The sequence below is a fragment of the Amblyraja radiata genome, chromosome 5 (assembly GCF_010909765.2).
Source record: "Amblyraja radiata isolate CabotCenter1 chromosome 5, sAmbRad1.1.pri, whole genome shotgun sequence".
In the NCBI taxonomy this organism is placed as follows: domain Eukaryota; kingdom Metazoa; phylum Chordata; class Chondrichthyes; order Rajiformes; family Rajidae; genus Amblyraja; species Amblyraja radiata.
The window spans coordinates 110,730,032-110,756,096 of NC_045960.1; the positions used below are offsets into that span (position 1 = coordinate 110,730,032).

General features: G+C 44.5%; 1 protein-coding gene across 3 annotated transcripts in view; it reads left to right on the forward strand.

The window, feature by feature from the left end:
* fig4 (FIG4 phosphoinositide 5-phosphatase) overlaps nt 1-25,694 on the forward strand; it is a 72,805-nt gene extending 47,111 nt beyond the window's left edge. For 2 of the 3 annotated variants that reach the window (XM_033021972.1, XM_033021973.1), the window contains exons 15-24: nt 57-205; nt 3,371-3,537; nt 4,543-4,681; nt 6,066-6,124; nt 6,246-6,396; nt 7,979-8,062; nt 17,224-17,419; nt 20,482-20,564; nt 22,858-22,947; nt 24,769-25,280. In XM_033021972.1, coding sequence (XP_032877863.1) covers nt 57-205; nt 3,371-3,537; nt 4,543-4,681; nt 6,066-6,124; nt 6,246-6,396; nt 7,979-8,062; nt 17,224-17,419; nt 20,482-20,564; nt 22,858-22,947; nt 24,769-24,946 — 1,296 coding nt within the window. In that variant the 3' untranslated portion in view covers nt 24,947-25,280. Of the gene's footprint in view, nt 1-56; nt 206-3,370; nt 3,538-4,542; nt 4,682-6,065; nt 6,125-6,245; nt 6,397-7,978; nt 8,063-17,223; nt 17,420-20,481; nt 20,565-22,857; nt 22,948-24,768 lie in introns of all 3 variants that reach the window. The other variant, XM_033021971.1, reaches the window with a different exon arrangement.
* The last annotated feature ends 371 nt before the right edge of the window (nt 25,695-26,065 follow it).

A 26,065-nucleotide genomic window follows, 5' to 3' on the forward strand; every position in this document is an offset into this window, starting at 1 on the left:
GGATAATATGTTCGCAGGATTGATGAAGCGCTCAATTGTCTAAAATTCTGTTTCAGACCGGTGTTCTGAGGACGAACTGTGTTGACTGTTTGGATCGAACAAACACTGCTCAGTTTATGGTGGGAAAGTGTGCATTGGCATGCCAGCTGTATGCACTCGGTGTCATAGATAAACCACGATTGCAATTTGACACAGATGCTGTTCGGTAAGCAGTAATATAATGTTCATGAATTCTAATTCATTTTTTTAGTTTGCTGAATTTCCTTTGATCCCACTTCTCTAACTCTGCAACTTCATAATAGTTGCGGGTAGGCATAAATGCTACCCCCAAAACTCAGCTGGTGAGGTAGCATCTATGGAGTGAAGGAATAGGCGACGTTTCGGGTTGACCCATCTTCAGACAGATGTCAGTGGAGGAGGGGGGGGGAACAAAGGAAGAGGCGGAGACAGTGGGCTGTGGGGGAGTTGGGAAGGGGAGGGGAAGGAGGGAGAAAGCGAGGACTACCTGAAATTGGAGAAATCAATGTTCATACTGCTGGGTTTCATTTTTTTAAACACTCCTTCCATAGCCCAGCACTTCTAACCTTTTTTTGATAAGGCTAACTGCCTTATTTGTTTTTCTTCTGCGTTTTCCTGCTGACACTAGCTACCAACTGACTGGACGAGACGTTTTATTAAAAATAAGTAGGTTTGGTTTGTGTGGGCTTGGTGTTGAAATGTTAGCAACTTGAAATAGTACGCCATCATGCCTTCCTGTTTTAGCAGATGAAGTATGTAAGGAATGTGACTCGACTGACATCAGGAGGTAGACTGGTCATAGACCACAGTAGAGAAACAGGCCCTTCAGCCCAACTTGTCCATGCCATCCAAGATGCCCGTTGAAACTAGTCCCATTTTCCTGCATGTGGCTCATATCCCGCTAAACCCTCTCCCGTCCAGGTGTCTTTTAAATGCTGCTATTGTATCTGCCTCAACGACCTCCTCTGGCAGCTCATTCCGTACACCCACCACCATCTGATTGGAACAAGTTCAATTCTTGGTTTCTTGGTCCTCCAAAATATTCCAAATGGAATTTAAACTGGAGGTGGTGAAGGGAGGGCTTAAGCCAGAAAGGGATATTGGGAAGAAAGAGCTACTTTAAATTTAGTTGCATCTGGTTGGGAAACTATAGTAGGGTGGAGATTATTCCATGCTTTAATTGTGCGGGGGAAGAACTAATTGCTGTACATATCTGTCTTTGTAGCTGGGATCACAAATTGGATCGAATGCCCTCGTCTGCTCCTAATTGGTTTGGGTTTGGTGTAGGTCTTGTAATCTATGTCGAGCTGACCATTTAACATTTTGTAAAAACAGGGCAAACGGTGAGCTTCACGTCTGTCTTGGAGAGGGTTCCACCCCAGAGAATTCAGAAGTTTGGTGACACTCGCTTCTCTCTCATAGGTGTTAGTAACAAATCGAGCTGCCTGTCTTTGGACACGTTCGATGGAAGAAATGTTTTTATTTGTATATGGGTCCCATGCTGCAATTGCGTAGTCCAAATGAGGTCTAACGAGGGTGAAGTATAGCTTCTCCTTGACAGAAGTTGAACAATGATGAAAGTTGCGTCTCAGAAAGTTTAGGACACCTGTTGCTTTCACCGTTGCATGATGAGTCTGACCATTCCAACGCAGATCATTCTGCAATTTGATGCCAAGATACTTGGTTTGTTTGGATTCTTCAAGGGTGGCACCAAGTATGTTGTAAGATGTTTCGCCTGGATTCCTCTTTCTGGTGACACGCATAGTTTCACATTTGGAATGGCTTTCTCACTTTAAACCTATGGGTATTTGATTCCCCTTATGACCGAGGGGGGCCTACTACTATGACTGACCATGGGTGATGCATCCTGGTGGGATGGATGCAAGCCTGGGCGATCAATGTCATATGGAGGACAGGCTGTTGCCCATGCAGCACGTCCCCCCTTTCCACGTCGCTGATCGATCCAAAGGAACAGCAGGGCCGTTACAGTTTGGCACCAGCGCCGTCGCAGGAGCTGCCAGAGCGAGGTTGTAGACAACGACGAACTGCCTTAGGGGCTCCGACTCTGGATTTTCTTTAGGTTTACTCCTGGAGCCTTTTCCATGACTGGATATGGCCACAAGGCAGTGGAGGTTTTAAATCAGTTTTCCCTCTCCTAGATGGACCACCTTCCCAGGCTGACGAGCCCCAACTGCCCGAGACTCGTGGGGGCGGGAGGGTCTACCTTCCCGTGCAGGTCTATAGCACCTGCCCACTGCCCAGATTCCCCTACCCTAGGTAAAAACACTCTGTACATTCACCCTATCTATTCCCCTAATGATTTTAAAAACCGCTAAAAGATACCCCTGCACTCCAAAGAATAAAGTCCTAGACCTAGCGATAGCTCAGCTGCTGACATCCTGGCAACATCCATCATTTAAACCTATTAGTTTTGAAATGCTTTCTATATTTTAATCTAAGTTAGCTAGGTTTACTGGACCTCAAAACATTGTGTGAAAGAGACAAAAGGATGGATTGAGTTTTGTAGCACTGATTGTGAGCCAGAGGAATTGGGGGTCTTCCTGGCTTCATGAAATAACCTGTGATTTTCCCTTCACAACTACCCTCTCTCATCGGCCTCCAGCCACAACACCAACACATTACTCCAACTTTCTTCCGGCCAGTTCCCGAAATTGTCTAGAAGACATGGATGTGAGACTTGGTAGCGATAGATGGTTAACAAGAAATGTAACAGTGGGGTAAGGGGTGGGGGAGGGGAGGGCATACAAACAACCAAAGTTAAAATCATCTCAAGGCAAAACTGGAAATCTCAGCTACGCTCATTATTATCTCCCTGTTGGGGAGGCACGGTGGCAAGCGGTAGCATTGCAGTGCCAGTGACCCGGGTTTCTTCCTGACTATGGGTGCTGTCTGTACAGAGTTTCTAACTTCTCTCCGTGACCTGCGTGGGTTTTCCCCGGGTGCTCCAGTTTCCTCCCACCTGCAAGACGTACAGGTTTGGAGGTTAATTGGCTTCAGTAAAGATTGTAAATTGTCCCTAGTGTGTAGGATAGTGTTAGTGTACAGGGATCGCTGGTTGGTGCGGACCGAAGGGCCTGTTTCCACGCTGTATCTCTAAACTAAACAAACCTTCGTATAGGAAGTTGTTAACATGGTGAAAAATTGCACACAGTGCTGGGGTAACTTAAGTCAGTCAGCATCTCTGGAGAACTTAAGAAGGGCCTCGACCCGAAGAATCACCTATACGTGTTCTCCAGGAATGCTGCCTGATCTGCTGTTACTCCACTTTTTTGTAAACCAGCATCTGCATTTTCTTGTAACTACTTGTTCACATGGTATATTTTCTGGACAGATTATTTGAAGAGCTGTATGAAGATCATGGTGATACACTATCTTTACAATATGGGGGTTCACAGCTCGTACATCGGGTGAAAACGTACAGGAAAATTGCGCCCTGGACACAACATTCCAAGGACATCATGCAAACTCTCTCTAGGTACTACAGTAATGCATTTTCAGGTAATCGGATTAGGTTTTAATGCTTCAAACGTCGTGAAATATATTCAGAAAGCCTTAAATTATTCTAGTACAAATTTAGCAGCATCTGAACTGTTGTTGACTTGCATCAATTGACACTCAAAATATTCATCATGAGTTTGTTACTTTCAAGTGTACTTCATTTTCTCTTTTGAGTTCTTCTGTGCATGTCTGAACTGCCTCCAATGATGAAATTTTCTAATGTAATCTCACCCCTAAAAGAAAATAGATTTGGTTTGTGTGGGCATGGTGTAGAAATGTTACCAACTTGAAAGAGAATGCCATCATGCTTTCCTGTTCCAGCAGATGAAGGAATGTGACTCAAGAGGGTTGTGAATCTGTGGAATTCATTGCTACAACGACTTGTGACTGCAGAAGGCTGTGGAGGCCATCAATGGATATGTTTAAGGCAGAGATAGATAGATTCTTAATTACTACGGGTGTCAGGGTTTATGTGAGTTAGTATCTCCTAAGAAGAGCACAGCCTGGTGGTCTTAAAAAAGACGTTCCCCCCGTGATCTGCATGGGTTTACCCCGATGCTCCGGTTTCCTCCAACACTCCAAAGACATACAGGTTTGTAGGTTAAATTGGCTTTGGTAAAATAGTAAATTGTCCCTAGTGTGTAGGATAGTGCTAGTGTGTGGGGGGTTGCTAGTTGGTGCGGACTCAGTGGGCCGAAGGGCCTGTTTCCAGACTGTATCTCTACATTAAACCAAGCTAAAAGATGTTGCCTGACTGGCTGAGTTACTCAAGCACATTGTGGCTAAATAGTGTTTTGCTTCCATGGTTTTCATAAATCAACACACTTTAAATAACTTCACATCAACATCTTCTATTTTTTTAAATATTTGAAAATAATTTTGTATTTTGACAAAGTGGATAATCTCATATTATACTCCAACTATCTCCTTCTTGCATAGGGGAGTGTATGCCATCAAACTCTGTTCATAATAATAATAATTTAAAGATGTTTCCTTGTGTTGCAGATGCTGATAGACAAGATGCCATCAATCTGTTTCTCGGCGTTTTCCAGCCTTTGGAAGGAAAGTCTCACCTTTGGGAACTTCCCACTGACTATTACTTGCATCATAAGAACACGATGGCACTCTTGTCTCCCAAGAGAAGGTAATAAATGACATGGTTTCTATTTTGTTTTGAAGATTTATTCAACTGCCAAATCTAGTGTATTACTTTTAAGATTGAATTCCATTTTTTAACAACACCAGGCTGTGCTCTTCTTAGGAGATACCAACTCACTGGTTCACACCATCAGGGGTGATACAGTGGCTCAGGTTTAGATTTGCTGCCTCACGGTTCCATCCTGACTACACGTGCTGTCTGTATGGAGTTTGCACGTTCTCCCTGTGACCGCGTGGGTTTTCACCAGTATCTCCGGTTTCCTCCCACACTCCAAGGACGTACAGGTTTGTAGGTTAATTGGATTTGGTAAAAATTGTAAATTGTCCTTTCTGTGTAGCATAGTGCTAGTGTACAGGGATCGCTGGTCGGCACAGACTCAATGGGCCAAAAGGCCTGTTTAAACGCTGTATCTCTGAACTAAACTAAACACCATTCAAGTCTAACACTCTGTAAAATTTAAATATAAATGTATCTCTCCATCCTGGCTTTGTTGAAAATTTAAGAAATCTTTTAATTGTGTTATTTTCTTGCCATCTTGCCATAACATTTCTAATATTTGGAACATTATTTTTCTTATTGCATAATATCATCAAAAAAGACTGGATTTCATTTAAAATCAAAATTAAACCATTGTGCCCACTGAATATTCAACATTATGCTAGTACAGAGCAAAGATCCGCTATAGGATCTTTGGTACAGAGGTTCAGGGGGTGGGATGGGGTGGGGCGGGGGAGAAGCTAGCCACTTAAGACAGTCACGAAAAGGAGTTTCTTCTCTGTAGATTTTTAATCTTTGGCCTTATCTACCCAGAGGATTGTGGATGTTGCATTTAAATACTTCTGGAGCTATTAGGACACCAAAGGATCAGTAAATTGGTTGTGTGTTTTAATTGTTTGTGGCCCTTCGGACCACCGATTCAGCACCTACCAACGATCCCCACTCGTATCTGACACACACCAGGGACCATTTACACTTATACCAAGCCAATTAACCTACAAACCTGTACGTCTTTGGAGTGTGGGAGGAAACTGTAGATATCGGATAAAACTCACGGGGAGAACGTACAGACTCCGTACAGACAGCACCCATAACCGGGATGGAATCCGGGTGTCTGGCGCTGTAGGGCAGCAACTCTACCACCGTGCCGCCCTAAATTAGAGGAGATGCTTGTGAATCTTTGCTTCACCATTGTCTCATCTACTTCAATAGACAATAGGTGCAGGAGCAGGCCAATTGGCCCTTCGAGCCAGCACCGCCATTCAATGTGATCATTGCTTCATGCAGCAAATGTCTTTAGTCCCCATAATGTTTTATATTTTATAACTATATCAAAATCCTGTAAATGGTGAACTTCTGACTTTTCTTGAAGCTATACCCATTGGTGGACACCAGATGTACTAATGAACCTGCCCTTGCCATATGATGAAGGTAGGAACAAATCACTTGTAATTGTATTGTTGAATTTGGTATGCTTATTTTAAAACTATATGGCAATTCTTAAGTTAATTAAGGTCAATGTAACGTTATCATGTCTCCCATTCCTCTCTAGTTCCTTGCACTGAAAACCTTAAAAAGATGACAGTAATAAAGAAGACTGATAAATCTGATGAAGAGATAGATGTGTACACAGAGTTCTACCGGCCCTATGAGCTGAGCTCTTTTGATGATGCTTTCTGTCTGAGAATGACAAATTCAGCTAAGTATGTAATATATTTTGTCACAATATATATTTCATTTTGCTAACCCCCCCCCCACCTCCCCCTGTCCAATGCTCCATCTTTTGGAGTAGACAGTAGGTGCACGAGTAGGCCATTCGGCCCTTCAAGCCAGCACCGCCACTCAATGTGATCATGGCTGATCATCCACAATCAGTACCCAGTTCCTACCTTCTCCCCATATCCCCTGACTCCGTTATCTTTAAGAGCTCTATCTAACTCTCTCTTGAAAGCATCCAGAGAAGCGGCCTCCACCACCTTCTGAGGCAGAGAATTCCACAGACTCACAACTCTCTGTGTGAAAAAGTGTTTTCTCGTCTCCGTTCTAAATTCCTTATTCTTAAACTGTGGCTCCTGTTTCTGGACTCCCCCAACATCGGGAACATGTTTCCTGCCTCTAGCGTGTCCAAACCCTGAATAATCTTATATGTTTCAATAAGATTCCATCTCGTCCTTCTAAATTCCAGAGTGTACAAGCCCAGCTGCTCCATTCTATCAACATATGACAATCCTGCCATCCCGGGAATTAACCTGGTAAACCTACACTGCACTCCCTCAATAGCAAGAATGTCCTTCCTCAAATTTGGAGACCAAAACTGGATAGATTTGTTAAAAAGTAGAAAGATGTGCTATATACTGATGGGACCAGTGATGATGAAGCATGCAACTTTATCAATGAGTGATTTTGGAATTGTTTTGCCAGCTAATAAAATGAGGATTGTAAATTTTGATTATCAACAGAACTTAATGTATATGCACAAGAAACACGTCAAATATTAAGGGGCTACTTTGTTAAAAGATAGAAATGTCATCATTTTTTTAATTAGAAAATTCAATAATGTTTCTACCTCATTTAGAAAATTGTCCCCATGTTTCGAAAGATCTTGAATGGTGCCAAATGCAGTAATTATTACATACAATTTTGTATTTCTCATTTAATTAGCTAGCAAAATAATTCCCAACATTTTTTTCTTAGTCCAATACATCGTTTCAGCATTGGACTCTCTTCAGTATCTGGTTTAGTTTAGTTTAGTGATACAGCACAGAAACTGGCCCTTTGCCCACTGAGTTCGCGCCGACCAGCGACCCCCGCACATTAACACACTAGGTACAATTTACAATTATACCAAGCTAATTAATCTACAAACCTGTACGTCTTTGGAGTGTGGGAGGAACCCGGAGCACCCTTGTTTCAACTGTTTATCCCTGTGATATGCCTAACATCCTAGACATTCCTCCCTCATCTTTTCTGCATCTAAACCTACCATATTTTCCCCTCTTCCCAGTCTGTCAAAGTGTCTTTGACTTCCAACGTTGACTCTATTTGGCATTAGATCATTGTAATTGATCAGCTAAATGAGATGTTAGATGTACAAATATCTATAGTATGCATTATCTTTAACCATAAAGTACTTCCACCAGTCTTTGACATGTTTTATGAAAGATTTTGCATTACAACTTTGATAATATTGAATATTTTATTTTGCTGCCTTGCAAATTTGTATGAAAATTAAGAATAATGTAGGACTAACATTTAATGGTTTTTCTGTACTCTGTCTGTGTAAAGGGACTTCATGCCAAAGAACGTTGGAATAGACCCAAGTCCATTTACGATTCGCAAGCCAGAAGAAACTGGTAAATCCATGCTGAGGTAACAAACCAATTACAGCATTTGTTTGTCGTCTTTCACTTATTTTTTCAATACAATTTTGCCTACAATTTCCTATACTTTAGACTTTTGAGATAGAGCGTAGAAACCCCGATCATCCTCTCACCCCGCCGTACAAGAGTCTGGTAAATCTATCTTTCCAGTGCCAGCACCAACATCCCTAGCATGCCAGATTATCACAGTTTTGTTGGGTTTTCATAAATTCATAAGTTATAGGAGCAGAATTAGGCCATTTGGCCCATCAAGTCTCCTGCGCCATTTAATCATGGCTGATCTATCTCTCCTTCCTAACCGCATTCTCCTGACTTCTCCCCATAACCCTTGACACCAGTGCTAATCAAGAATCTATCTATGCTTCAAAAATATCCACTGACTTAGCCTCCATGGCCTTCTGTGGCAATGAATTCAACAGATTTATCCCCCTCTGACTAAAGAAATTCCACCTCATCTCCTTTCTAAAGGAACGTCCTTTCTTTGGTTATTTGGTTGATGGAAGAATGTTAAACAGAACATAGAATATTGTGGGGGATAGAAAGGGCCAATGCACAGAGTCTTTTACCCAGAGTAGGGGAATCAAGAACCAGAGAGCATGGTTTAACGAGAGAGTGGAAAGACTTAATAGGAACATGATGAGCAGCTTTTCCCGCACGGAGGGTGGTGGGTATATGGAATGAGCCGCCCAGAGGAGGTAGTTGAGGCAGGGATTATATGAACATTTGAAAGACATTTAGATGGGTACATGGATGAGAAAGGTTTAGAGGGAGGTGCCAAATGCAGGCAGGTGCAACGGGTGTAAATGGGGCATGTTGGTCGGCATGGGCAAGTTGTGCCAAAACCTGTTTCCTGTATGACTCTAATTCTGTTGTCAGTGTGATATTTATGTGCCACCAGATATAGAGACTATTTTAAACTAAAAAATATTTTCTATAATTTGTCTTCCATCGCATTCCTAACCAGAGATAATGCTTATTTTCTGTGAACAAAATGTATTTCTCATCTTGGTCACATTGGTCGTGTCTCCAAAGTTATAATCATTACAGGTGCTGACTGTAGAAGATCATCTCCTTCCTCCACTTTCATGTCAAAATTCTGTTGTATAATTTTGCAGTAAATGTCATATTTTACGCTGGGCATCTTGTAAAACATTTATAACCAAAGATTAACCACACATTTTAAAATCTTTAACTGGAAATATAAAACTGAATGTCATTGCTAAGATTCTCACATGGGTGTTTCCGTAAATAAGGGTACCAACCCGAGACATGGGTGGCCAAATTTGAAAGTTATTAAATCATAATGAAAACCACAGCATTAAATATGGGCCTACCATAGAAACATAGAAAATAGGTGCAGGAGTAGGCCATTCGGCCCTTCGAGCCTGCACCGCATTCAATATGATCATGGCTGATCATCCAACTCAGTATCCTGTACCTGCCTTCTCTCCATACCCCCTGATCCATTTAGCCACAAGGGCCACATCTAACTCCCACTTAAATATAGCCAATGAACTGGCCTCAACTACCTCTGTGCCAGAGAATTCCATAGATTCACCACTGTCTGTGTGAAAAATGTTTTTCTCATCTCGGTCCTAAAAGACTTCCCCCTTATCCTTAAACTGTGACCCCTTGTTCTGGACATCCCCAACATTGGGAACAATCTTCCTGCATCTAGCCTGTCTAACCCCTTAAGAATTTTGTACGTTTCTATAAGATCCCCCCTGAATCTTCTAAATTCTAGCAATTCTACCCTATGATCCCTTTGAGTTAATATATCAAAATCGACCAGAAATTGACCAAAATTTAATACTTTTAAAATTTGGGGAAAAAACACACAAAAAAATCATTTATAAGACATATGGGACACTTACTGATTTCTAAGCTCCATTACAAAATGTCAGCACCTAAACCACCACGAGGCCCGTAGTGCATGCCAGGGTCATTATAATCCCGTTGTAAATTTAAAAAATAAATCATGATGAGTGCAAAAAAACCCCGTAATAGCGCTGTAAATGGCATTCCCGATGTTACTCAACAGGGGGGGGAACAACAGAATGAGACATCGCTAAAATAGGTGAGCAAACTAGATTTTTATTTCATGATTTTAAGTTCTATTCATTATTAAGTATTACAATGGAAAGCTTAAACACAAAATATAAACCATAAAAAAAGAAACAATAAATTTAAAAGCGGTTACTCTGCTTTGAATTCACACATTTAATACGTGACAAAATCGGCTCTGGTACTCGCGTTCTGCTGCAAAAACTTGGGGGCATCAGAAAACCATCTAATCGGGTGATCTATACATAGCTAAAACTCTGATCTTGTCATCTTCCGGTTTGGCGGTCTTTCTTTTTGCACAAACACGGTTTGCGATAGCACTACAATTTTTCACCGTTCTCCTATGCTGCGAGTCCACCAAGTTTCATTCTGATCGGTTGAATGTCATAAAAGTTAGCGAGGTTTAAAAATCTTAAAAACCGCGTGTGTGCAGATCGATCTCTTCCCCTGCCAGTCGGCACCGCACAGATTAGTAAATCATTAAAATCATAAGCATAACCAGAATTTGGCTTATATAAAGTTATTTAATTGCAAAATTAAACTAATCTTTCTGGTATAAATTAGCCTAAAGATTTAATGTCACAAAAAAGGCAAGAAAACACAGGGACATCTATCTATCTTCTTCTATATTAGTAAAAGTCTGTTCTTGACCGGTTTTGGCCATCTGTGCTGCGATTTCCGAGAGAACGCCGCCACCTACAGCCGTCATTTTTGGCCACCTTGCTCAGAGGCCCCCTCCGCCGCATGTGTGCCGAAGATTTTTCCCATCGATTAAAAATGACAGATATTAATGTTTTTACAAAATTCCCCATTCCCTCTGCTGCCCCCGCTGGCGGCAGGGGGGAGGGACTATAAAACCAGGAAGTGGTGTGCCTCACTCACTCTTCAAGATGGAAGAAAGCAGAGGGTCACGTTTCTCTGAGCTGTGAATAACACTGAACACATGTCAACTCAAATGTAAGTGCCCTTAGTGGTTCTAAAATGCTTGCAGAATGTGTCTATTGGTTCTAAAGCTTGCAAAGTGTGTCTATTGGTTCTAAAGCTTGCAAAAAGTGTGTCTATTGGTTCTAAAGCTTGCAAAAAATGTCTATTGGTTCTAAGCTTGCAAAAATATGTCTATTGGTTCTAAAGCTTGCAGAAATATGTCTATTGGTTCTAAAGCTTGCAAAAATATGTCTATTGGTTCTAAAGCTGGCAAAAATATGTCTCTATTGGTTCTAAAGCTGGCAAAAATATGTCTATTGGTTCTAAGCTGGCAAAAATATGTCTATTGGTTCTAAAGCTTGCAAAAATATGTCTATTGGTTCTAAAGCTGGCAAAAATATGTCTTGGTTCTAAAGCTGGCAAAAAAATGTCCATTGGTTCTAAAGCTGGCAAAAAAATGTCCATTGGTTCTAAAGCTTGCAAAAAATGTCTTTTGGTTCTAAAGCTTGCAAAAAAATGACTACTGGTTCTAAAGCTTGCAAAAAAAAAATGACTATTGGTTCTAAAGCTTGCAAAAAAAAAACTTGGTTCTAAAGCTTGCAAAAAAAATGTCTATTGGTTCTAAAATGGTTCATACTAGTGCTCCAGGAAGCACCCTCCCCTCCCCCCCTCCTCCCTCCTTTGAGAGCTTTGGCTTGAAGTTGAAAGGCACTACTTACTGCAAATGGTGGCTTGGGTGTGGTTTGAAGTTGAAAGACACCACTTACTGCAAATGGTGGCTTGGATGCAATGGCCTGAAGTTAAAAGGCATTGCTTACTGCAAATGGTGGCTTGGGTGCATTGGCTTGAAGTTGAAAGGTACTACTTACTGCAAATGGTGGCTTGGTTGCTTTGGCTTGAAGTTGAAAGGCACTAACTGCAAATGGTGGCTTGGGTGTGGCTTGAAGTTGAAAGACACCACTAACTGCAAATGGTGGCATGAAGTTGAAAGGCACTATTACTGCAAATGGTGGCTTGGGTGCATTGGCTTGAAGTTGAAAGGCACTACTTACTGCAAATGGTGGCTTGGGAGCTTTGACTTGAAGTTGAAAGGCACTACTTCCTGCAAATGGTGGCATGAAGTTGAAAGGCACTACTTACTGCAAATCGTGGCATGAAGTTGAAAGGCACTACTTACTGCAAATGGTGGCATGAGGTTGAAAGGCACTACTTACTGCAAATGGTGGCTTGGGTGTGGCTTGAAGTTGAAAGGCACTACTTACTGCAAATGGGGGGCGTGGGTGCATTGGCTTGAAGTTGAAAGGCACTACTTACTGCAAATGGTGGCTTGGGAGCTTTGGTTTGAAGTTGAAAGGCACTATTACTGCAAATGGTGGCTTTGGCTTGAAGTTGAAGGCACTACTTACTGCAAATGGTGGCTTGGGAGCTTTGGTTTGAAGTTGAAAGGCACTATTACTGCAAATGGTGGCTTGGTTGCTTTGGCTTGAAGTTGAAAGGCACTACTTACTGCAAATGGTGGCTTGGGTATGGCATGGGTGTGGCTTGAAGTTGAAAGACACCACTTACTGCAAATGGTGGCATGAAGTTGAAAGACACTACTTACTGCAAATGGTGGCTTGGGTATGGCTTGGGTGTGGCTTGAAGTTGAAAGACACCACTTACTGCAAATGATGGCTTGGGTGTGGCTTGAAGTTGAAAGACAACACTTACTGCAAATGGTGGCTTGGATGCAATGGCTTGAAGTTAAAAGGCATTACTTACTGCAAATGGTGGCTTGGGTGCTTTGGCTTGAAGTTAAAAGGCACTACTGTAAATGCACTTCCTGTTTGCACTGTATTTTGATTTTAGATAAAACGCTACCACTTACGGCTGTGATTTTTGGCCACCTTACTCAGTCCCCCTCCGCTGAGCAGGTGCAGAGAATTCTTCCCATCAATGAAAAATAAAAGTGTTATTAGTTTTTTTTTAAATGTTGAGAATCTCCCTCCTGTCAATCACTCCATGAAAGCCACACCTTTTCCGGTGTGGGGGGGGGGGGGGGGGTTATAAAACCCGGGAAATGTGGGTGTGGCTCAGTCTCTGCAAGATGGAGGAGGGAGAGGTCACGACTCGCTGTCTTTAGTGGCTTTGCACCCTACTTCAAATGGTATGAAACTGCACTTGAATTTGGTGGCCTTGCAGCCTGCTAGAAGTGGTAAGAAACTGCACTTGAATTTGGTGGCCTTATACCCTGCTTGAAATAGAATTTCAAGGATTAGTCGTGAGTCAACTACCAGCCCACCAGCCATGAGTGAGTTGCCAGCACAACAGGCTTGATTGACTGAGACGCCAGCCCAAGAATCCATTTGGCGCACAATTTGCATACTAGCCCTCTGGAAACCAGTCCCTTCAGCCCACAATACCCATACTAGCGCTCCAGAAAGCCCTCCCCCCCCAACTGGCCACCAATGTTAGAATTGGTGGAGAGGTGGAATATTGCGTTGGATGACCAGCCCTCCTGTGTGATGCTGGGACCCAACGGGTCCCACTTAGTCTAGTCTTCTATATTACTAAAACTCTGTTCTTGACCGGTTTTGGCGATCTGTGCTGCGATTTCCGAGAGAACGCCGCCACGTACGGCCGTCATTTTTGGCCACCTCGCTCAGAGCCGCCCTCCGCCGCATGTGTGCCGAGGATTTTTCCCGTCGATGAAATATGACAGAGATATTACACATGTCCACACAACTATGAGTAAGTACCCTTAATGTGGTTTGAAAATGAAAATATGGTTAAAGTAAAAAAGCACTGCCTGCAAATGGTTGTTTGGGTTGAAATAAAAAGGCACTCTCTCTCTCCCCTCTCCTCTCCCCCCCTCAGATTCAGATTCAGATTCAATTTTAATTGTCATTGTCAGTGTACAGTACAGAGACAACAAAATGCATTTAGCATCTCCCTGGAAGAGCGACATAGCAAATGATTTGAATAAATAATAATAAGTGATAATAAGTGTCCGGGGGTGGGGGGGTGATTGGCAGTCACCGAGGTACGTTGTTGAGTAGAGTGACAGCCGCCGGGAAGAAGCTGTTCCTGGACCTGCTGGTTCGGCAACGGAGAGACCTGTAGCGCCTCCCGGATGGTAGGAGGGTAAACAGTCCATGGTTGGGGTGAGAGCAGTCCTTGGCGATGCTGAGCGCCCTCCGCAGACAACGCTTGCTTTGGACAGACTCAATGGAGGGGAGCGAGGAACCGGTGATGCGTTGGGCAATTTTCACCACCCTCTGCAATGCCTTCCGGTCGGAGACAGAGTAGTTGCCATACCATACTGTGATGCAGTTGGTAAGGATGCTCTCGATGGTGCAGCGGTAGAAGTTCACCAGGATCTGAGGAGACAGATGGACCTTCTTCAGTCTCCTCAGGAAGAAGAGACGCTGGTGAGCCTTCTTGATCAGAGTTGAGGTATTGTGGGTCCAAGAGAGGTCATCGGAGATGTTGACTCCCAGGAACCTGAAGCTAGAAACACGTTCCACCTCCGTCCCGTTAATGTGGATGGGGGTGTGCGTGCCGCCCCTGGACTTCCTGAAGTCTACAATGAGCTCCTTGGTCTTCTTGGAGTTAAGGGCCAGGTTGTTGTCAGCGCACCATGCTGCTAAGTGCTGGACCTCCTCCCTGTAGGCCGACTCATCGTTGTTGCTGATGAGGCCAATCCTCTCCTCTCCTCTCCCCCCCTCTCTCCTCTCTCCCTCTCCTCTCCCCGCCTCCCCCCCTCTCTCCGCCTCCCACCCCTCTCTCTCTCTCTCTCTCTCTCTCCCCCTCCTCCCCTCTATCCCCTCCCCCACCGTCCCACCCCTAAACCCCCCTCCCCTCCACATACCCCCTTCCCTCCACCCTCCCTGCTCCCCACCTCTCCCCCTCACCTCACCCCCCCCTCTCAGCACACCCTCTCTCTCCCCCCTCTCTCTCCCCTCCCCCCTCTCTCTCCCCTCTCCCCTCCCCCTCTCTCTCCCCTCCCCCCTCTCTTCCCCCTCTCTCCTCTCCCCCCCTCTCCTCTCCCCCCTCCTCTCCCCCTCTCCTCTCCCCCCCTCTCCTCTTCCCCCCTCTCCTCTCCCCCCCCCTCCTCTCCCCCCTCTCCTCCCCCCCTCTCTCCTCCTCTCCTCCCCCCCCTCTCCTCTCCTCTCCCCCCTCTCCTCTCCTCCCCCCCTCTCCTCCCCCCCTCTCCTCTCCCCCCCTCTCCTCTCCCCCCCTCCTCTCCCCCCCTCCTCTCCCCCCCTCTCCTCTCCCCCCCCCTCTCCTCTCCCCCCCCTCTCCTCTCCCCCCCCTCTCCTCTCCCCCCCTCTCCTCTCCCCCCTCTCCTCTCCCCCCCCCCCTCCCCTCCCCCCCTTCCTCCTCTCCCCCCCCTCTCCTCTCTCCCCCCCTCTCTCCCCCTCCTCCCTCTCCCTCTCCCCCCCCCTCTCCCTCTCTCCCCCTCCTCCCCCCCCCCCCTCCCCTCCCCCCCCCTCCTCCTCCTCCCCCCCCCCTCCCCCTCTCCCCCCCCCCCTCCCCTCTCCCCCCCCCCCCTCTCCCCCCCTCCTTCCCTCTCTCCTCTCCCCCCCTTCCCTCTCCCCCCCTCTCCTCCCTCCCCCTCCTCTTCCCCCCCTCCTCTTCCCCCCCCCTCCTCTCTCCCCCCCCCCCCCTCCCCTCCCTCCCCCCTCCTCCTCCTCTCCTCCCCCCCCTCCCCTCCTCTCCCCCCTCCCTCTCCCCTCCCCCCCTCCTCCCCCCCTTCCCCCCCCTCCTCCCCTCCCCCCCCCTCCCTCTCCCCCCCCTCCATCCCCTCCCCCACCCTCCCTCCCCCTCCATCACCCTCCCCCTCTTCCCCTCCCCCTCCCTGCTCCCCACCTCACCCCCCCTCTCAGCACCCCCTCTCTCTCCCCCTCACTCTCACCCTCTCTCTCTCCTCCCCTCCTTTCCCCCCTCACCCACCTCTTATCCTCCTCTCCACCCCCCTATCCCTCTTGCCCCTCTCTCTGTGTCTATCTCTCTCTCTCTCTCTCTGTCTCTGCCCCTTCTCTCTCTGCCTCCGCCCGCCCCCCGCCCCTCTCTAGATGTGACTGCAAGTTGGGGGCTATGCGTCAGTAGATAGGGTGGTTATGGGGTAAAAGGAGCAAATTAATAATATTAATATAATATCAAGGGGTTAATTAACGTGAGTGCGGGGGGGGGGGGATAGTTAGTGTGTGTGACGCTGCATGCCGCCTCCCCCCCCCCCCCCCCCCCCCCCCCCCACAACCGCACGTTGGGGGAACAGGCCCAACGGGTCTGCACTTGGTCTAGTAACTGATATTTTTCTTTGTAAAAACAGATATATTTATTTTTACTTCATCTCATAATTTTGACTGTGCACCATGATCTATACTAAAAATACAGGATATGAAACAATGGGGATGTTGCATTAAAAACAGGAAAATAACCTGGAAGTTTGGAGGCCTTCAGTTTCACGGCGGAGTGCTGTATTTACGGAAACACCCACATAGATGAGATGGGAAGATGATAATGATGATGCTTTATTGTCACTTGTACCTAGGTACAATGACATTATTTTTTGCATACAAACTATACAAACAAGAGTGATACGGTGGCATTGCGGTAGGGCTACTGCTTTACAGTGCCAGAGACCCGGGTTCGCTTCTAACTACAGGTGCTTGTCTGTATGGAGTTTGTACGTTCTCCCCGTGATCTTCAGTTTCCTCCCACATTCCAAAGACGTTGAGGTTTGTTGGTTTATTGGCTTGTGTGTATAGAGTAGTATTAATGTGCGGGGGTCATTGTTCGTTGCGGACTCGGTGGGCCGAAGAGCCTGTTTCCGCGCTGTATCTTTAAACTAAACTACACTAAACTAAACTAATCTACACAAAGGAGTCACCACAAAGGTGTCAACAAAATCGCAAAAAGTACTCATCTCTTCTTCATTCCCCCCCCCCCCCCCCTTGCTGGGTCCCCCTTAGTTCTCAGTGGTTCCCCCAAGATTGAATGGTGGTGTAGATTCAATGGGCCGAATAGCCTAATTCTGCTCCTATAACTTATGAACATATGGGAATGTCAGAGCTGTGAATGAGAGTAGGAAACTTAGTGTAATGCATTGCATTTTCAAATCCGTTGCACAATCCATCTATACTTTTGTAGATGCTATAAATATTTTTTTTGGTACAGCAACAAGACCAGTAAGGAGGAAACAGTACTGCAGCGTAAGACAGTGGCAAGTGCACCTCCACCACCGTCAGAGGAGGCTGTTTCCAGTAGTTCCGAAGATGATTCAGGAACCGACAAGGAAGAGGACGGTGCTGTCTCTCAACGATCCACCCCAGTCAAAGTCACAGAGTATGGAGAAAATACCAAAATTACAGAGGTCAGAAAAACATCTTATTGTTTGAGGAGAATAAACAGTAGATCTAGTTTCAATATAGACTGGAGATAGACACAAAATGCTGGAGTAACTCAGCGGAACAGGCAGCATCACTGGATAGAAAACCCAAAACGTCACCTATTCTTCTGAAGAATGGTCTCGATCCGAAACATCACCCATTCCTTCTATCCAGAGATGCTGCTGAGTTTCTCCAGTCTATCTTTGGTGTAAAGCAGCATATGAAGTTCCTTCCTACTCGATTAGACTGGACCTGGTTTCATTTTGACTGCTCTCAAGTTAGTTACTCATATACAGAGGGTACGGACGGGGATTACCAGAATGCTACCTGGATTAGGGGCGATTAGCTACAAGATGTTGGACAAACCTGGATTGTTTTCTCTGGAAAGACGGAGGGAGAAGAGAGACTTAGAGATAAGTATAAAATTACAAAAGACTTAAATAGGATTTAGTCAGTATCCTTTTCCCCAGGGTGAAAATGTACAAGACGAGAAGGCATAGATTTACGGACCAGTCTCATCCTGGCCACTTCCTGGAATTCTCTGCCACAGAAGGTAGCTGAGGCCAGTTCATTGGTTATATTTAAGAGGGAGTTAGATGTGGCTAAAGGGATCACGGGGTATGGAGAGAAGGCAGGTACAGGATACTGAGTTGGATGATCAGCAATGATCATATTGAATGGCGGTGCAGGCTCGAAGGGCCGAATGGCCCACTCCTGCACCTATTTTCTATGTTTCTATGTTTCCTCATCTCCCCTCTCCCATTGGGCAAAAAGTATAGAGGTGTGAAAACGCACATCTCTAGATTCAGGGACAGTTTCTTCCCAGCTGTTATCAGGCTTCTGCACCATCCTATCACGACTGGAGTGTATTGTGAGCTACTATATATCTCATTGGGATCCCTTGGACTATATTTGAGTAAACTTTACTGAACTTTATCTTGCACTAAATGTTATCCATGTTATTTCCCTTTATCATGTATCTGTGGATGGCTCGATTGTAATCATGTATTGTCTTTCTGCTGACTGGTCAGCATGCGACAAAAGCGTTTAGCAGTACCTCAGTACACGTGACAAACTCAACTAAATAGAGAGGGGCAAAGTTTAAAGGAGATGTGTGGGCAGGTTTGTTTTTTTACACAGAGGATGGTAGGTGCCTGGATGGTGGAGGAAGCAGATAATTACGAGACGATGGATATGGGGCAGGGAATGAAGTGATATGGATTATGTGCAGGTAGTTAAATGAAGGTCTTGTTGTCATGTCCAGCACAGAGGTTGGCCGAAGGCATTGTTCTTGTGCTGTACTTGTGCCGCACCATGTGACCACCCGGGTATAAAGCAAGCGTAGTTTTGAAAACAATTTCACTGGGAAAATCCTTGCCACGGAGATCGGACCAAGTACGAACGACATCGCAAATGGCTCCCAAAAGGAGCAGGGCCCTCAAGAGCACTTGGCGCACGACTGTCGTACTGCTAGACCATTTTCGCGCGTGAGTCACTACCGATTGGCCTGTCGTGCAAATGACGCGCAAATGACGCCTGAGTGGGACAGGCCCTTACCCCTCCACCAGGGGGGCGGAGGACATCGCAGTCGAAAATGACATGCTGCGCTGTTTGCTGGTCTGCTCCACACATGCAGGCTGCTGATGAAAGCAGCCCCCAGAGATGCATGTTGGCGTTGAACCGGCCGACCCCTGTACGGAGCCGGTTCAGGGCGACCCAATCTTTGCGGGGCAGGTCCGAGCCGGGTGGGGCTGTGGTGTTCGGTGCAACAGTGAATTGAGGAGGTCGTGAAGTCCCAGCTGGTTCTCCATGCTCCTAATGTGTTGAAACCGGAGCCACAGAGGGTCGCTGCGTGATGGGAGAGGGGGCGATGAGATGACAGGCGTTGAGGTCCCAGTCGCTGTGAGCCCTGGGCGAGGTGGTGCAGAGGATGTTTGGCATCCGATGGGGCCTTGCACACCAGCCTGTGAGTGAAGTACTCTCTGCGAAGCTTGGCGGGTGCGATACCTGCGAGCACCAGCAGAAGATCCGTCGGAGTAGGACGAACGACAACAGAATAATTGCTGAGAATAAGGAAATAAGAAAAGAAGGAAGGGAATGTAAGGGGTGCATTCCCAAGGGGCTATCTATGGGACCTACTGGGACATATGATCTGTGTGTTATAAGCATAAGGAAATATTAGGTTTCTGAACCCATTGAAACAAAAGAATGCCTATAAAATTAGATTTCCAAGTTTTCTGAGTACTTTGTAAAGCCAGCTTAATTTACTGCTTCTTGATTAGTACAGGTGTCAGGGGTTATGGGGAGAAGGCAGGAGAATGTGGTTAGGAGGGAGAGATAGATCAGCCATGTGTTCAAGAAGGAACTGCAGATGCTGGAAAATCGAAGGAACACAAAAATGCTGGAGAAACTCAGCGGGTGCAGCAGCATCTATGGAGCGATGGAAATAGGTAACGTTTCGGGCCGAAACACTTCTTCAGACCCCTGAAGTCTGAAGAAGGGTTTCGGCCCGAAACGTTACCTATTTCCTTCGCTCCATAGATGCTGCTGCACCGCTGAGCTTCTCCAGCATTTTTGTGCACCTCCGATAGATCAGCCATGATTGAATGGCGGAGTAGACTTCATATGCCGAATGGCCTAAAGGGCCTGTCCCACTTTCACGACCTAATTCACGACCTCTGCCGAGTTCGCCCTTGACTCATACTTGCAGCATGGTCGTCACGAGGTCGTAGGTGGGTCGTGATGCTAGTCGTAGGTACTCGTGGCATCAAGTAGGTCGGAGTGTTTTTCTAGCCTGATGATAAATGTCCACGAGTATAAAAAAGGTCGTGAATTAGGTCGTGAAAGTGGGACAGGCCCTTAATTCTCCTCCTATCACTTATGACCATATGACTACATGTTAACCCGAGTTCACCAAGTGTGGACTGAAGGCCCTGTTTTCACGCTGTATCTCTAAACTAAACTAAACTAATTTGCAATTGTGAAGTGTTGAAAACAAATCATGGATTTATTGACTGATGTGTATGTGGTTTTGCAATAATTGCAGGATTCCAGCCAATCTCCAAGAGAAGTGCGTATCACAAATATTTCCGGGCTTCCATCAGAAGATGATCTTCTGATATACAAAAGGTTAGATGAACAAATAGCCTGGATAAGAATTACAAGTGAATTGTTTGATTCAAATTAATTACTAATGGGACCATTGTTTAAAGGGTGTTTAAATGTTTTGATCATCCTCTAAATTCCATGCTTAAATTTGTTTCCTGGTCAGATATTGTTGTGCCTTTTGTACATTTTGTCTTCAGTTTTGCAAAAAGATATTTTGGTGATGTGGTGGTACTTGCATCATGGCCCACCTTGTCCATGCGTACCAAGTTGCCATATTGGGCTAGACCCACTTGCCTGCATTTGGCCCATGGTTTCTATCCAAATGTCTTTTAATTGTAATGAATATGTCATAATTGTAGCTGCTGTCTGCTTGTATGGTGATGGTAATATATAATTCAGAGACCTAGACTAAAGTTAAGGTATCAGTGGGATCTAAATTTGGTTAATAATTCAGGAATAATTTAGCGAAAGAATGCGCATTACCACATGACTTTTGTTAAAAACCCGTCTGGATTACCTTCAAAATTAAACTCACTATTTATCTCTGCTCATTTGAGAACGATATATTTCAAAGTCCTGGAAATTCGTACAGTATTCCAGGTTGTCCATGACCATGCTACAAATCGGAGAGAACAATAATGTTGGGAACACAACTGGGCATTTAACATTTAATAAGACAGTATGGATTGATTTTTCTGCATTTTCAGTATTTGCAATAGCACTGATTTGATTTACATCACTTCTCAATGCAAATGTAATGCAGTATCTTATTTAACCATTATATTTCTTTTCACCGGATAAATTTAATTTGTTTCCTATAAATCAATAAAATTCTTCACTTCGAGTTTATTGCAGACAAATGAATAAGCAACAATGTAGAGCTGTAATGTATTGTATGTCCATTTATACATTGCAGTGTAGAGATTTAGCTTAGTTTTGTTTAGAGATACCATGCGGATACAGACCCTTTGGCCCACCGTGTCTGTGCGATCCCCGCACACTAGCTCTATCTTACACACAAGGAACAATTTACAGAAGCCAATTAACCTACAAACCTGTGCATCTTTGGAGTGTGTGAGGAAACCGGAGCACCCAGTGAAAACTGACAGGGTGAACGTACAAACTCTGTACGGACAAGCACTCGTAGTCAGGATCGTACCTGGGTCTCCAACGCTGTAAGGCAGCAACTCTAGCGCTGCGCCACCGTGCTGCCCTCAAAAACATTTCTGCCTTTTAACAAGTGTGCCGGTGTTTTTAGTTCCTTCATACTTCTTGTGCTTGTAATACCAATGGCTTCCACAATTTCTCAGTCCTTTCATTAGAATTGCTCGATCTTTAATGAATTAATCTCAGTTAGCTGGTAATCAGCACTACCACAGATCACAACGCCAGATACCCGGGTTCGATCCTGACCCGGGTTCTGTCTGTGTAGAGTTTGCACGTTCTCCCAGTGACCACATAGGTATTCCGGTTTCCTCCCAAAGTGGTTTTGGTTTGTAGGTTAATTGACCGTTGTAAACTGCCCCTAGTGTGTAGGGAATGGATGAGAAAGTGGGATAAGTAGAACTAGTGTGAACGAGTGATCGATAGTCAGCGTGGACTCGACGGGCCGAAAGGCCTGTTTCCATGCTGTATCTTTCAATCAATTCATCAAACTACCATTTGTAAAAGTCAAAAATAAAAATAATTTACCCAAAATCAAAATAAAATTGAAAACAGTGTCAACTATAACGAGCTTGACATTGTCATATTAAAGGTAGACAAAAGTGTTGGAGAAACTCAGCGGGTGCAGCAGTATCTATGGAGCGAAGGAAATGGGCAACGTTTCGGGCCAAAACCCTTCTTCAGACTGATGTAGGGTAGGGAGAAGAAAGGAAGAGGGAGAGCTGAGAAGGGGAGGAGACAGCAAGGGCAACCGAAATTGGAGAATTCAATGTTTATGCCGCTAGGGTGCAGACTGCTCAAGCGGAATATGAGGTGCTGCTCCTCCAATTTCCGGTGGTGCTCACTCTGGCCATGGAGGAGACCTAGGACAGAGAGGTCAGATTCGGAATGGGACGGGGAGTTGAAGTGTTGAGCCACCGGGAGATCAGGTTGGTTATTAAATCCAGGCTACTGATGGAAAAAGAAGAATGATCTACAAATAACTAGTAATAGTGTTGTAGGTTAGGATTTGTAATTCTGAACTGGTTTGTGATTATTTTGTGATCCTAGGATAACGTTAAAATTGGATTTAGAGATGATATCCAAAAATTACAAACAGCCTTCAGAAACCACATCTGAATTCATATATTTTGAAATGATTTTGTCACAGGTTTGTTAATTTGGGCCAAAGCCAGCGGAAGGTTGATGCACACAGCCAACAAAGCAGTACAAAACATCTAGACAGCATGATGACTATATCGTAAGTATTCAAAATAGTCTTTTTTACGTATTGCCTAAAGCAACTTTCTTTACACGCGAGCAAGTCATGGAGTCTTACAGCGTGAAAACAGGCGCTTCGGCCCAACTTGCCCACGCCATCCAACATGTCCCATCTACACTCGTCCCACTTGTCTGCATTTGGCCCTAAACCTGCCCAATCCATGTACCTGTCTAATTGATTCTTAAACATCGTGATAGTCCCAGCCTCAACTACCTCCTCCAGCAGCTTGTTCCATATACCCACCACCCTTTGTGTGATAAAGTTACCCCTCTGATTCCTGTAAAATCTTTCTCCCTCCACTTTAAACCTATGCCCTCTGGTTCTCGATTCTCTGTGTGTCCACCCAATCTACTCCCCTCATTATTTTATACAGCTCCATAAGATCAAGGTAAGTATTTCAGTAATGTTGGTGAAATCACTGTATGTTAACATGAAATATAATATCAAATTAAATGTGGTGGCTCTTTTAAAATCCATCCTAATAATTTAATTTTGTGAATATTTTAAAAGCCATTGTGTACAATATATCTAAAACTTATAGTTATTTATTATCTGGATTGTTACAGCTGGTTTCACAGAATATTCTGTTAGGATGGCACAATTTTATATATTTAATTGCACAATATATTCTAAATCAATGTCCTTAAATCAGGCTGACAGCAGGCATGTGATTTATCTGTTTCACCAGTATGTGCCATTGAAAGGTGAAAATCCTTGTTGATAACTAATCAAGGAAATGTGCATATCTTATGTCCAATAATAGATTCTTGCTGACCTTAATCCACTTTTATTCATTTCAAGGTTAATTCCTTTTATACCTTTCAAGGTGTCTTGATACTAACAGAAGTACAGTGTCCTTCGGCCCACCGAGTCCATGCCAACCAGCAATCCCCGTACACTAACACTATTCTACACATTAGGGACAATTTACAAGTTTAGCGAGGTCAATTAACCCACAATCCTGTATGTTTTGAGTGTGGGAGGAAACCGGAGCAACCGCAGAAAACCCACGCAGGTCACGGAGAACGTACAAACTCCGTACAGACAGCACCCGTAGTCAGGATGGAACCCAGTTCACTGGTGCTGCAAGGAAAGCAACTCTACTGTGGCACCACTGTGCCGCTTTTATGCAATCAAAGTTCCTCCAGCACTTTTTTTTAGCTCAAGATTCTAGCATCTGCATTCTCTTGTGTCTCGTGGGTTATCTTTATTTGAGATTTCCAATATCTGCAGTATTTTATTTTCGAATCACCTTTGGTAGCTGGTGACTGACTCCATTAAACCTATCTAGCAGTAGTGTGATCACCACTTTCCTGCACTAACATTTGGAGTTTTATGTTCAGTTCTGGGCATCATGTTATAGGAAAGATGTTGTCAAGCTGGAAAAGGTACAGATAAGATTTACGAGAATGTTGCCAGGACTAGAGGATTAATGGATTCAGGGGATATAGAGAAAAAGCAGGAACGGGGTACTGATTTTAGATCAGCCATGATTGTATTAATAATAATAATGGATGGGATTTATATAGCGCCTTTCTAGAATACTCAAGGCGCTTTACATCGCATTATTCATACATTCCTCAGTCACACTCGTATTGAATGCGGTGCTGGCTTGAAGGGCCGAGTGGCCTACTCTTGCGCCTATGTTTCTATATGTCAATAATTCTCCTTTAATATTATGCAGATGCAGGAGTTTTGAGCCTACATTCTGGAAGGTGTGCTCTCAGCTTTGAGGCAACAGAGTCAAACTGAATCGAGCTACTGTAGATAGACTTTTTTACGTGCCGCTTTATTTTTCAGGGAACCAGCCTCTTCGTTCCTTCGGGACAGCATTTACGAGGTGCATCTGGCTGGTCTGGATGCAAAATCGGCACAAATCTTCACTTCCCACATCCAGACTGGCAAAGGCATAATACAGCCCTTGTGTCGGGAAGACCTGGTACTCTACAGAGAATACATCAAAAGCCGATACATGTGAAGAGACTTTGCATGGCGGCCCTGGAAACATTAAATGTCAGAGGTTAGCAGGCGATGGTTATTCAACGGAACTAAATGCCAGGAATCATTGTTCAGGAAAAATGACAATTTCAGAACATAAAATTGTCCCTTCGGTCTGATTCATACCATGGGCTAAGAACTCTGATTTCAAAAACGAGGATGTTTTCCAAAGATAATGATTGCTTTCAATACGAGATCAATTAACAATGGACCATTTCGGGGGAAGCTCATTATGTCTCATATCAGTTTTGCATTATTAATGGCCCTGTCCCACTGTACGAGCTCATTCAAGAGCTCTCCCGAGTTTTAAAAAATAATCAAACTCGTGGAAGCACATAGAATGTACGTAGCGGGTACGTCGGAGCTCGGGACGTCTCTTAGCAGCTCGTAACGCTTACGGCAGGTACTCGGGAAACGCGGTAAGCTCGGGAAGACTCGTGAAGATTTTTCAACATGTTGAAAAATGTCCACGAGAGCCCCGAGTACCAACGAGCGGCTATTACCGTAAATCTCCGAGTTCAAATCAGGGCAAACTCGGGAGAACTCTTGAATGAACTCATACAGTGGGACAGGGCCATAAGTCTTCAGTATAAGTTATTTAGATAATAAGGAATTATTTAAGTGACATCTCAGCAGCTTAATATATCTAATCAGTACATTCAATGTCAATGTTATTAATTATTGATTATTTTTCTTCCCTTAAATATTAAATGCCGCTTCAAACTTTTTGATGCATTTTTAATCTGTGTCTCATTTTCTATGCTAATGAGTGAATTTCATCCGACTTCAAATAGAATGATGCCGCTGATTCCACTCAAAACTGGGCACAATTAATGTTGTAAAACCACAGTTAGAGTCATAGTCATACAGCACGGAAACAGGCCACTCGGCCCAACTTGCCCATGCTGACCACGATGCACTATCTACACTAGTCCCACCTGCCCACGTTTGGCCCATATCCCTATAAATCTTTCTCAACTTGTTTTCTGTAAACCTCTTGCATTTTGTCTTCTGGGCCAGACTATGAGAATGATAAATGATTTTGGTGATGATTCTTAAACTGTTTCAAAGGGCTAAGAACTTTCTAAGGAGCTGTAAA